At 41.7% G+C, this 13227-nt stretch overlaps 1 protein-coding gene across 1 annotated transcript in view; it reads left to right on the top strand.

The window, feature by feature from the left end:
• Positions 1–1045: 1045 nt before the first annotated feature.
• The window catches only part of PPP1R14C (protein phosphatase 1, regulatory (inhibitor) subunit 14C), a 38750-nt gene continuing 26568 nt past the window's right edge, over positions 1046–13227 (top strand). The window contains exon 1 of the mRNA XM_009324133.1: positions 1046–1185. Within this exon, the coding sequence (XP_009322408.1) occupies positions 1153–1185 (33 nt within the window). The 5' untranslated portion in view covers positions 1046–1152. The remainder of the gene's footprint in view (positions 1186–13227) is intronic.

Consider the following 13227-nt stretch of genomic DNA (forward strand, 5'->3'; position numbering starts at 1 on the left):
GTCTGAAAAAAAGGCTGTGACATGGGGGTGTGAGGTATGTTAACGTGTGTATTGGAGACTGAGCTTTTGAAGATGTTGGTCCAGACCCAGCTGTGTTATCATAACCAGAGCAGCTGCATGGACCCTGATGAGAAGGTGTGTGTCGTGCCATTAATTTAGTTTTCATGTAAAGACTCATTTTTTGAAGCGCCTTTGTTTGGCCATGAAACCCATTTAAATATCAATTTCTGGAACGATGGTTCTTATCTTAATTTCCTCATGTCACAACAGTTTGATATGCTGAAAGATTCTGCTTGTCACAAACTCTTGGTGCTGCAGATGAAATAGCTGTACAAGGCAGAGTAGGGGAAGGGAAGGGAGAGGATAGGGCAGGCTAAGCCCAGAGCCCATGAATGCTGTGTGGAGGGACTGCAATCTTGTTAGGGACTGGGGGCTGGCCAGAGGTGTTAAAAGAAGGAAAGACGGTAAGAGCCCAAGTACCGTTTCTGATCTAGTATTCTTCCAGAAGTCAGCCATGCAACCCCCTCCTATCGCTTTGTCGTGGAAGTGCAGATAACACATGATAAAAGGAAGTACAGGAGCTGATGACTTTTCCGATCGTATCTTCATAACATTCAGAGTACTGCCTGACCTGCAAAGATTCATGTAGGTAGGGTAAAAAGGATTAAACTCGTTGGATAATAGTTTCTTTGCAGCAATGTAAGCCAGTCTTGGCTGCTGCTGTGTTAATGGTGCCTCAAAGAAAACTATCAGCAGGCTAATGGCAGCTTTGAAAACAGAAACATACCCAGCTCCATCCTATTCATCTCCAAAGAGATGAACATTTCCAATCCTAATGATCCATTTAACTGCCAGTATTAAACACACATCTCAAGAAAAATTATATGCAGTTAAAAGGAAGAAGCCTGTTAAATGTAACATTGAGGCTGTGCGATTGAGGATAGTCAAGCAACTGGAAGACAGATTTTTAAAACTGAGGTTAGTTTTAATTTGACTCTTACTCACCGAATTTTATTCTTTCTGTTTCCCAGATAAATATTTACCTTGACTGTGCTTCAGAATTAAAGCAGTCTCAAGTGCTCAAAGGTTAATGAACAAAGCTTCAGAACTAAGGGCTATTTCCTCCACATCAGAGATGGAAACGATCACTTTATGACTTGCCCAACGTCACACACACACTTCATGGTAAGATCCTACTGTAAGGTTGTTGGACTCATTCATCTAGTTTAATTGCAGGAGTACCTTCCTTCACTATCTGTAATTCCCGTTTCCTAAATGTGGAGCTCTTAATTCTTTTTGAGAACACACTTCCTGGTGAATCGTAAACTTCTGCAAGCCCTGGGTAGCAGTCTTGTAGTGTATGAATGAGTTAGGTGTTCAGCTGGCATGTTTCTTCTGTGTGCAAGATAGCCTTGCATGTAAAACACAGACAGATGCAGAGCAGGTGGACTAACCTGGGCTCCCACGCCTGGTGCACTCGTAAGGCGAATGGATCACTGTGTACCTAGGCACTTCAGTCCCATATGCCCGTTGCTAGGACTGCCGGTGTCTTATTCTCATTCTTTTTGCTGCAGTAAACTGAGCAGCTCTTTATTTCCCAGTGAATTGTGGGAACTCGTCTGTCCTTGGGGCATGTTTTGAGGGGGAAGGGAGGAAGATATTGTGGGAAAGCATCAAATTACTGAAATTGCTTTAGGGCTGTAGTCAAAGGGCTATAATCATCAAAAGGTGGAAGAGTACCAGCCCATGAGTAAGCAGCAGTGGGGTTTTTGCTTGTAGCTCTACACAGGCCAGGGTGGCTGGGAGTGGAGCGCCGACTACATGGTGAACTGACTACTTGTGTGGGTAGGAGCTCATTAGGAGCAATGCATGAGTAAAGGCCAAAGCTGTCTTGCTATAAAACAAAGTGTTAAAAGAAGGCCAGGGTATTTTCTTATGAATAAAAAAAAGTCAAACAAGACAGATACCATTGCCTTGGCTGCTAGGGCAATATGAAGATGCTTTGATGTAAAACTTTGGCCCAGTGCTCAAAACAACTCTTATCATCTGAGCTAGATTGCCACGTTGAATGTGTATATAACATAAGCCACCAAGCTGCACTTACCAAGGGATGAGTAATTTTTAACTGCAACTTTAATTTACTGTCACTTGTTCCTCTGTGTATTTGGAATCTTCCTTGTAGATTGGAAGCTCAACCAGCTGTTATTTCTCCTTTGGCTCTATCTGAAGTATTTCAGGATTTCACCTGAATATTCCCTGTTTGAGTGCATACATACTAGATTCTCACCAAATTATAAAAAGTAGTTTTTTTCTGTGTACTTTTTTCTTTACTTAAAAACAACATGTAGGAACTTAAAAATTAATCTGCTTTCCTTACTGTCTTTGCATAAGTAGTCATCCAGAGCTACATCTGAAACCACAGCAGGAAATGAGTTCTGGTCTGCATAGAAACAAGGTGAAACTGATGTCCTAATTTTTCTGATTAAGTACGTAATTGTTTAATCTCTTTGGATTGGAAAATGGTGTTGCAAGTTTGTGTATTTTGGTTTTGAATATTTTTGTGTTACGAAGTGACACATGACTTGGCTTGTCTTTATTCAGTGGTAGATGCCAAAGGCATTATATGAAGGATCTTCAGTATTTTTAAAGTGGAATACACATAAGAGTACTCCTGGCACAGCTCATCTCCTGCTTGCAGCTGTAGGTAATGCGGATTTTAAACAAAGGAATGTTGGATATGTTTGATCTTAGTAAGCAGCAATGGATTCTGCCACCCTCTTTTAACTCTCTATTCCATAGACCAGTTAAAAAGCTTGGGCTAGACTCTTTCCTGGTCATAAAACGCTCCCTGGATGCCTGTATTCTGCTGCGCAGAAATGACCAGGCAATGGCTGCTGCACCTGTTCCGTATTCAGTACATTTTATCCTGTGAACTCTTGTTTTGGAAGGTAGCGCTGCTTATTATGAATGTAGGATTTATTAGGGTCCCGCCTCCTGTGCTTGGCACCATGTGTGCAGATTCGGACTGACCCTTTGTGCTTTATCTAAGCTGCCTGCCTGTGGGAGGAATATGGGTACAGTGTCCCTTGCATGTACCTTCTACAAGCTGTGAAGATGGGTTTGAGGGGGTTGCTCCATCTTCTTTCTTCCAAACTGTCTGGGTTTGGAAGAATTTGAGGAGGATTAAAAGTAGCTATTTGGTAGCTTTGGGCAATAATGAGAAAGTGGGGTCCTCTAACAGTGTCCAGATGTAGCTACTTTAGTAACATCTCAACATTTTTCTCTTCTTTATCTTCAGAAAACAGTTCTCTCTCCCCGAATCCTTTGTTGTCTTTGAGCCAGCAGATAGACCTCTTAAATGGCCCAAGCTGTCCAAGCCCTCTGTCACAGGAGGGAGTCAGATGGTTCTTAAGCTGTTGCTCTGACAGTGAAGTTCAGTAAAACGGGGGTGTGCAGGGGTAGAAAGTGCCGTCACTGCTGTTCCTGGAGGAGTTTGTAATGTCTAACCCCACGTTCATTCTGGAAACCACCTGAAAGTGGTGAGGTGAACTTTAAACTCTGCTTTCACTGGCCATTTGAATGGTTAAGAAGCCTAGCACCAAGTGAAGGCCAGTGGGAAGGAGCTGATGATATGGCTTTGTGCTGACTGGTATGACCCTGTGCCAGCTAGTGCCTCTTCTGAGCTAGGTTGAGAATGCTTTGGCTTGGGTTTGCTAGAGCAAAGCTTGCCTTTGGAGGTTGCATATGTGTGCAGCCCAGCTCCCCTTAGTTGGAGGAAAAGGTCTATCCAGGACGTTGGATTCAGGCCAATTACTGCATGAGAAAATTCTCAAGCTGCTCCTGTATTTTGGCATGCTCACTCTCCCTGACCAGCTCTTGGAAAAGCACTAGTGTTTCTTTAGAATTGAGGGTATCAGACTGCTCATCCAAACTTCTAATTTGAAATTGAGTATTCTATTATCAGCTGTAGCCTGAAGTGATTTTTCAAAATCCACCTGTCACTTTGATTATGCTGACTCTTTCCTTGTTTTGTTTCCTTGTTCATTGATAAGAGAAAATATTAAAGAAATGTGCATACCTTGCAGATTGTGTCTAATGTGGTATGCTAACATGTTTTAGAATGCCTAAAAAGAGAGTTTTAAAGAAATATGGTAATGTAGGTTGGACAAAGAGCGATTGCATGCAATCGTGATGCTTCATGGGGACTCCTCTAAAGCTCAGGCTTTTAATTTGGGGAAAAAAGAGGTTTGGGGGCTACCTGAGCACTGATTTACCGCTATCAATATTAAAAGGGTCCTCTTCCACTGCAAGAAAGTCTTCTCAGCTGGTGCTACAAGGTACTTGAAAGCTGAGCAGGAACAAGTTTTTTTCTTATGGCCATAAACACTTTTTTCCAAGCTCAGAACAGCTTGCTGAACTCATTCAAATACAAATCCTGAAAGCTGCTTCTCTGGCCAATACCAGTTTGGACTGCCACTAGAACAGGGTTGGTTGTATCTTAAAGGCACTGAGTGTATTTGTTTCCATTATTAAGCTAAAATGGCAGGCTAAAAGTGTTTGGCAGAAAATCCATGTGTGTGTGTCTTCTGCCATGCTAACTCTTATAACACTAGCTTGAAATTGGCCAGAGGGATAATGATATAGCATGATAACTGTAGAATTTAGCTGCCTATTTTCACAAAACTTAGAGACCCCATGAGTATCTTCACTGAAGGGAAGATCTTCATCCTTTATTAGATGGTAGTGAATCCACACAGGTAAGCTGTTATAGCTTTCTATATATTTTTAATAAGAGAAGAGCTTTATTTGGGCACCTGAGAATAAAGACATGAATTACAGGAAACTCATGCTTCCTTAGCTCTGGTGCTCCCCAACCCGTGTCATTGTTTCCGCTCTGTGTAAGAACAGACATGAGGAATCCAACCACAAGTGTGGTACATAGCCTTCTTTTGAATAGCTCCTACGTTGGTCTCTGACAGGCCAGGCATAAATCTGCTACTCATAGCAGATCATAGTGCCATCTTTTTATTTTATTTTTTTAGTTTATGGGAGAAAATGTTCACTTTAAAAGTAGTCGTTGTCCTAAAGAAAATTACCTGTTAGTAACAAGTCAGACTTTGATGTGAAACATTTTCAAGCTACTCATCATCCCCTGAATCTACTTTGTTGATGTGCGATTTCATTGGCAGTCATTGCTCTTTTGTGTGCCACAGTGTAAAATAACAAACAAAAGAACAATACAACTCACCTCAAAGTACACACCACCACCTCCCGCCCCCCCCCCGACCCCCCTGGCCCCGACCCCAGTGGTCCTGTATGTTACTCTGGGAGCTAGATGAACACTCTAATTACTTCTACAAGAAGTCTTGTGGAAGTCAGCTGTTTCAGGATGCATGGGATGTAGTTTGTGCTGAAAACTATTGATGACTGAAATCTTTTAAAGCAGGGAAACAACAGAAATATGAGACAGGAGCAGCGTGGAGCTTCCTCTCTTATCTTTTTTCCCAGGGAGGGAAAGGGAGTGCCTGACTTTGATCTTATTCCCTTCCTTCCACCTGCTTCTGCATGCATGTTCATGCAGTTTCATGTCTGAAGACTTGATTATAGTCTCTAGTGTTCCTGGAATATCTCCCACTTGAGAAAATCTGTAGGTGGAAATAGAAACAGGCCTGTGAGAATCTGGAGGAGCAAAGATTATGGGAGTCTTCCTCATGAACATGTTTGTGTCCACGCTGATCTCTACAAGGGCCTCACATCTTAGACTTTGGATGTTTGTAAGAAAAGTAGCCAGTTAAAAATAACTTGATTGTTTGTTTAACACGGTATTATACTTGGAATTCAAAGTTCCTTTGAACTGGCTGTTCTGTATTAAACATAGACTAGCACACAACTGATACTTTAAAGATGCGCAGGAGTGCTTCTGGATTCCTTTTGATGGCATCAGTTCTGTACCATGATTGTGAGGTCAGACTCAATGGCGTTTCTGTTTGCAGAAGGTGTGTGATTGATTACGGCTATCATTTTGTCCCTAGAATGGAAATAGGCTGCTGTGGGTATTTGGTTTATATGCAGGTGTTTTGCAGGCCTGGGTCATCTGAGAAGGAGCGCCACTGAAGGACTTTATTTTGGATTCCTTGGAGTTAGTTCCTTATCTATGCCCCATGGGATAATGATGTTATGTTTTTTATACTTACTTCACTGCCACCCAAAGGCTCTGGATTTGAATGTATATGCTAAGTACAGTGTGTCAGTGAGAGCACTGCTGTCCTTTACATATACCATTTTATTTTAAGTTGTAATGTTTAACTGCTTGAAATTTTCTTCTCCTGCATTTCCAATCCTATCTTTGATTTCAAAGGTGGAATAATGTGAGAAGGATGCAAAATAGTCAGCTCTTTGACTAAGATGTGCTAATGAGAAAAAGCTAAATTATATTTAAGAACTGGAGCAGAAAGGATGCTCAGATTGTATTTACCTTTTCTTGGTATCTGGAAGTAGAAAATAGTTTTCTACAGAAAAGACTACTGCACTATATTGACTAAATTAAAATCCTTCCAAGTTAAATGTTTAACTTGAGGCAGGCTGGGGTTTGTTTGGGGGGTTTTTGGCACTGAAATTAACATTTGTTGGGTGGTCAAAGTAGCCAGCTGGTAGTGCCCATCTTTAAAACTTTTGATGTGTTTCGTTTGATCTGGTAGTAAAAAGTTTAGTCTTAAAATAGTGTAACAGATGGAAAAACTAAATGACATTAATCGTGATTTCTAACTTGTCTCTTCTGGCGAAGCAGTGTAAGTAACACAATCAGCCAGACTCTAAGACAGTCTGTCCTTAGTATCATCTCCTGACTCAACCTTTCCCAAGGCACACTGGTTAACTTTATCAAGATCTGAAGAAGGGCATTGGCTCCAGCTCTCCTGGACTAGGATAATGCTGTATGCTGCCTTCAGGATCAACAATAGTAGCAGTGAACTTCAGCTACTCCCATAACAGGAGGATACAGGTCTTCCATGCAGGTATATGAGAAATACCATTAGTAAGATTCATCTGCCGTGAGACAGACCTCTGTGCTATAATTGCTTGACTCTCCCCTTATAGTCTCCTGTTTACTGTAGATGGATGGTAGACATAGAAAGCCAGATGAGAGAAATCCCAAGTTGTGAGTCCTGGGCCTTGGTTAAAAAAAAAAAAGGTCATTTTTGTAGCTTAAACTAAAAACGTTGCCCAACACAAATGATTTTGATCAGATAAAGGTCTCATTCTGGAAGATGGCTGCTCTTGAGTTAGGTATGACTGTTTACATACTAAGCGGCTTCATGTGCATGGATCTTGGTTGTCATGTGATTGTGTTTGAAAGCAGGGAAGGTGAAGAAAGGAGAAAGCTAACCTCCAAGTGCTTCCAAGATGCAAGACAGTGGAAGGAAAGTGAAACTCACAGGAATGAGTAGCTGAGGTGTGAATCCAGGTGAATTCTTTGAATGGTTCCTTGAAAGTCTGCCAGAGGCTAGAAACTAGCCAATGTTGTCCGGAAGGAGGAAACCCATGCTGTTACAGCCTTACCTGATGCTTGCTCAAGCTGGTCTAGCACCTTGCTGTAAATACATCGTATCGACTGAGTTCAAGACACACAACTTTGAGCCCATATTACACAAATCGTGAGATAATTTAGACAAAGTGAATCTGTCTGACTCCTTAATTTCTCTTGCCAGCAGCTTATGAATGATGCCAGCGAACTTATGATTAAAAGGACTTTGGCTGTTGCAGGAGCTTTTGCAAGACCAAGCAACTAGGATTAGAGCCCTACTGTGATAGGCACTTAGTTGCAAACACAAATGAGAGATAGTACTGCCTGAAAAATGTGGTGCTGAAGTGTGTAGTGATGGTGACTGTAACACACTGAGGTGAGCTTGTGGAGGATCCATCCAAAAGCTGTTGGTAGTCTAAAGCTCTCATCTGAGGTGGCTGGCCTCAACGTAGCATGGTAAAGATGAGAGCCATTTTGGACCCTGAAAAGGTTCTGGGTGGCAAAAGGTTTAACTGATAATATTTTGCTTGTGAACACAAAGGTGGTTTTCTAGAAGGACACTTCAAGAGCTTGTCTTTCATGAGCTTGCAGAGACAGGCATCAGCTCACTGGACACCCTCTCAAGACTCTCTAGTAAAGTTTGCAGTTTGTCTGTTAAGGGAGACTTTCAATTACTGTAAATATAAATGTTAAAATGCAGTAAGAAATGGCATCATCAAACCAACTTCTGACTACAGTATTTTCGCAACGCTATTCCATATCTTCTGAGGCCTGAAAGACACATTTAAGCTTCTGGCCTCTTATGGGGGTTTACAGAGAACTGGCCTCAAAACTTTTAAATCCTAAGCAAACTTTAGCTACTTTAGCTAGATGTAGTGCTAAAGCAGGAAGGCACGTCTTGTACTTAGCCATTATATGGCCAGGGAGCAGTATTCAAAGGCATTACCTGGGTTCCTTATGGCCCTGGGAGCAAAACATGCTGGCATTGTGATAGTCAATATGATAACCTATGTAGGTGGGACTGAAGCCTATGGATATAGATGCATGAGCCTTCGAGTTGTCAAAGTTTGCCTTAAAATATGATAAAACTTCACTTTTACCTTGTGCTAAGCAAACACATTCATTATTTGGTTGGCTCTGTTTAAGATGTTGGTCTGTTGTACTACAGACTAACAAAAGTTCGTTGTTCTTAGTCTCCTGGTGTAGCGGTTCGTCTGCTTTTATTTGGGTAAGAGTGAGCAACATCTGACAGGTAAAATTGCTTGGGATATTTCAAGCTACACAGCTTGCTGTAGGCAATAAAAGCCTATCATCTTCCATATGCCTATCTTTCATATATATAAGTATATAAAACACACATATGGGTGTTTATAATTCTTATATAAATATACACATGTACACATATAAGCGTAGTTTTTGATCCATCAGTTCAGCTGCTTTTATTTGGGAAAGCAGAACTTCCCATCTTCAGGTAAACTGTAACATACCTTGCTTGGGCACTATAGAAATACCAGTCTCCTTATTTGATGCTTCATTTCAGAAGAGCTTTGTGGAGCCCCAGGGCTGCATGTATGTCATGGTTTGCTGCAGCTGGGATTAGGGCTATCGTAACGGTGCTCTGCTCTAAAACCACACAGTGTGCTTTTCCTCGGGTGAAACACAGAAGTTAAACTGTACCACCCGAAGGCCTTGAAGGAAAGCCTGCTGTCATGGGAGTTGGTAGGGGAAGCAGAGGCATGTTTTTGTCAAAATGTGAACACTTGTCTCTGGAGAAGCCTCAGAACAAGGCCCCTACATGAATGTCTCTTGGAGAGCAGGCAGAGAGGCTACTGTAGTGGAAAGAGGTGGATTTTAGCAGAACAAAACAAGGTGTAGCTGTGTACCCTGCCAGAAACCTTCTCCTCTAACCTGGCAAAGCTGGTGCTGTTTGCTGAACCAGACTTCAACTCTGCTTGGTTATTTGTTCAGAACATCTGTCTTTGTTGTAAGGATCAAAGTACTATATGGAGGTACATGAGGTAAAGTGTCTGAGATTGTTCAGAGTTTGTGTGACAACAACTTTCTTGGTGAAGAGCAGAAAGTAGTTTGAAATTTGACTTGTTAACTGATTCATCCTTTTAAGTAAGACTCATGCTGTGCTGGTCTCCCTGTTTGGAATTCAAAGGCTGTTAATATTCGACTTCAACCCTAGCTCTCCTGACTTAAGTGCTACACTTATTTATTTTTAAGATGCAAACCAGCTTATTTCACAAGTGGTTTCTTAGTGTAGTGCAGATGATACTGGCTATTCTCATGTTTTTGTGCCTTTTAATGAACTTGAGCATCTTTTAGGATAGGGCCTGGCGTGCTCTAAACTTCAGGGTTGGAGCCTTGGGAAAGTTATTAGTTTAATCTTGATTCTTTTGATGCCAGCCTTGCTAGGAGAAGGAACTAAACTGAGGTTGCTGAGACTTAGCTTAAAAATTTTGGAACTAGTAGAGAGCTGTTTTGCGTCTCCTCATAATAGCTGGCCCTGACAGTTTAACAGAGCTTATTGACCATCTGCTTTGTCTAGTTTGCCACATGGCAGAGTAACAACTAAGCCAAAATACTGGCTGCACAGTGTATTAATTAAACGACTTGCTTGTGAACACTGTCAGGATACTAAATTGATTGATGTTGTACATTTAACTTGAAGAGTTTTGTCCTTTCCTTTGCAGTCACTGGATATTGAGCCAAAGAACATAAGATAGGTGGCGAGAAAGGAGTTGTTTGACTGTACGTTGGAGTCCCTATTTGTCTCCTTGCCCTCTGTTACCCATTCTCAACAGATGGGACCTGGAGTATATTACAGTCTTGTTCCCCTGCTGCTACTTCTGACTGCTGCTCTTTGCCTCTCACAAAGCTGGCAAAAGCAACAGCTGTTTTATAACTCTTCTGTTTGAAGGGAGAGACATAGCAAGGGGAGGGGGGGAGAGACTGAAAGACTAGTCATCTTGCTTGCAAAGGACTAGAGAGAAATGTTGTTCTTGCCTCTTTTTCAAGAGCCAGTATCTCTTCTGAGAACAGATTTCATGTTCTTCGGTGCTTGTGGTCTTGGAAATACAATGCATCTTTCTACGAGGTGAGAGCAGAAGGTGAGAGCTGTAAGCAAATAGCGTTGGTTATGTCTGCGTATCTCTAGCTAGAGGAACCTGACTCTGGGCTGCTTGTTAGTGTGACTAATTCTGCTCAAAGGCACAGCCTCCTGGGAAAGCAGTTTTTAAATCCAGACTGTGCTGGTGGCAGAGACATATAACACGTTCTCTGAAAGGGATGTGGCAAGACTTTGGCAATATCCAACAACTGTCGGCTTGATCAAGGGGTGTGCTGTAGGTAGCATCTCTGCAGCTAGAAGATGAATCCTGTTGAGCGTGTTATAATGAACAGATGGCTTGTTAATATGCTCTGCTGTACTATGGCAAGCTGTGCTCCTTCAAGGCCTTGCTACCTATACTTTCATTGCGGAAATCTGCGTACAGATTCTTTCTTCTGGTAACTTTCTGTAACAACAGGTAACTGTTCATACATATGTGTATGTAGGTGCATATTTGTGGTCTATTAGCATGCTTCTGAAGGGCTAGTGTGTATATATGTGTACACTGTGTATATAGTATGCTGTTGGATGGTGTAACATGAAATAGTATTACAATTCAGTATAACATCAAACTGAATGAAGCCACTGTTTGGCTGTATTTTTAATATACCTAAGCTGCTGGAAATGCTTTGCATAGTCGGTCAGTAACTTCAGAAGAAAACTGAAAGACTGCTGTATTCATTTGGGTTCTGTCTGAAAAGCTGTGTCTAGTTGGCTGCAGACAAAGCCCCTGCTAACACCTCCTTGTTTTGGCTTCTGGAAACTCAGTGGTAACCAGAAGCATTGCTCTGACTGCGTTCTGGACTTCCAGGAGTTGCAGAGGATCTCTGATTTACACCGAAGTGCTTTGGATCCCAGGTAGTCCTGGTGTGTGATGTCCTACAGAACCAGGAAACTATAAGAAATGGCATCCTGAGTATGCATGCGAGCTCTCTCCTTTCTGGGAAGCTTTGGAATCCCTGATAACTGAAGGTGGCTCCTTCCGGCATTTAAGGGATAGTTGAGAAAATTACACTCCCCTTAAAACCTTCTTCCCCTCCCCACCTTTTTTGCCTACTGTGTTAATTAACATACTTAAGAGTAGTCTATCACTCCTCTGTTAACTTGAAAACGTGAGGATTATAGCACTTCTACCAGGGCTCCAACCCAGTAATGAAGGGCTAGGCTTGATGTAGCTTTTCAAAAACAGTCCCATCCCAGAGCTGTATTTCAGTTATAGGAAACAAGTTTAAGCAGTTGTTTTCTTTAGCATGTACATGGGATTTGTGCTGTTAAAGGGGGGAAAAAAATAGTGTTCATCCTAAAGCAGCTTGTTGGGGTTCTTTCCCTTCAGTTCAGCCCAATTGCAATTTCCCTGTTCTTGATATTGCCAGTCTGTAAGTTCATCTCATTCAAGGGCCCTCATCAGTCCTGGACTTGCTCTGTTTGCCTGTGTCATCTTTCAGCTACAGTGATTTGTGAGGGCTAGCAGCTGTTGCTTGAGCATCTGGAATTTTTACAGTTGTGCTGGAAAATATTGCCTGTTTGTGTATCCGAGGAGCAGAGGGACACCGCAGTGCTCTAGCCCCATTCCGTTTTGGGCTTGCTAATACTGTCATGATCATGTAGCTCGCCACAAGTTTTCATTATCCAGTGTGAAAAAGTCTGCCACATGTTTGCTGCTGGCAAGATAGCATGTCCTGGAAGATGATGGGCTCTTTAGCATTTAAAAAGTAAAGCTGTGAGTAAATTAGATGCTTCAGAATGACTTCGTTTTTTCACTTTTATACCAAGACAAAACAACAAATATCTTGCCTTCTGTTATAATTTTGTCCTTCAGTCTGCCTTAAATGACTCTGCAGGCTATGGTTATGGAACCACAAAGCTTTTATTCCTTCAAAAAAAAAGGAAATATATCCATATTATCCATAACTCTTAATTCTTCTGGAATGCCATTGGGAAGAGAAACATGTTTTTCTTCAGCCTGTGACCATTTCCAACAATGCAAATAAGAGATCGCTGACAAGTTGTGACTTTGGATATTTGTGTTTCTGTGAAAAATGGAGGAAAATATTTTAACATATTTATGACATCTGCTTAAGAAAGATAAATTTTGAAGTTGAAGCAGGAGAAGGAGAACAGATTTTAGGCTGACCACAGCAAAGCGAGAATTCAGTTGAAAAAGTGCACTGTTTAAGGATCCTGGGAGCTGAAATGGGAGGTCCTGATGCTGTAGGCTACCTTGGAAGGCAGTTAGGCTGGTATCTGTTCTTAAAACAGTTGTTGCAGATCATCTGCAGACTCTGTCAAATGATACTTGCTCAGTTTGCATTTTCAAGACGGCAACACCATTTATAAGGTTGGCTAGCTGTTTAGAGTGCAATTCTTTGGTAGTGAGCAAAGGTTCGCTTCTCTTGGGATAGGTAAACGTGCCCATAGGGACATAGGGGGCTTCATAGTGAAATGGGTAGAAGAATGTGGGAGGAGTTGGGACTCAGAAGGGTTTACTGGAAGCTTTTCTTTTAGTGGTGCTTTGGACTTCTTTGCAGTGAACTCTTCTCTTGCATTCAGTGCTCTGGTTGCAAAGATGTGCTCTTAATGTGGAAATACA

Source organism: Pygoscelis adeliae, unplaced genomic scaffold, assembly GCF_000699105.1.
Source record: "Pygoscelis adeliae isolate BGI_AS28 unplaced genomic scaffold, ASM69910v1 Scaffold105, whole genome shotgun sequence".
Classification (NCBI taxonomy): Eukaryota; Metazoa; Chordata; class Aves; order Sphenisciformes; family Spheniscidae; genus Pygoscelis; species Pygoscelis adeliae.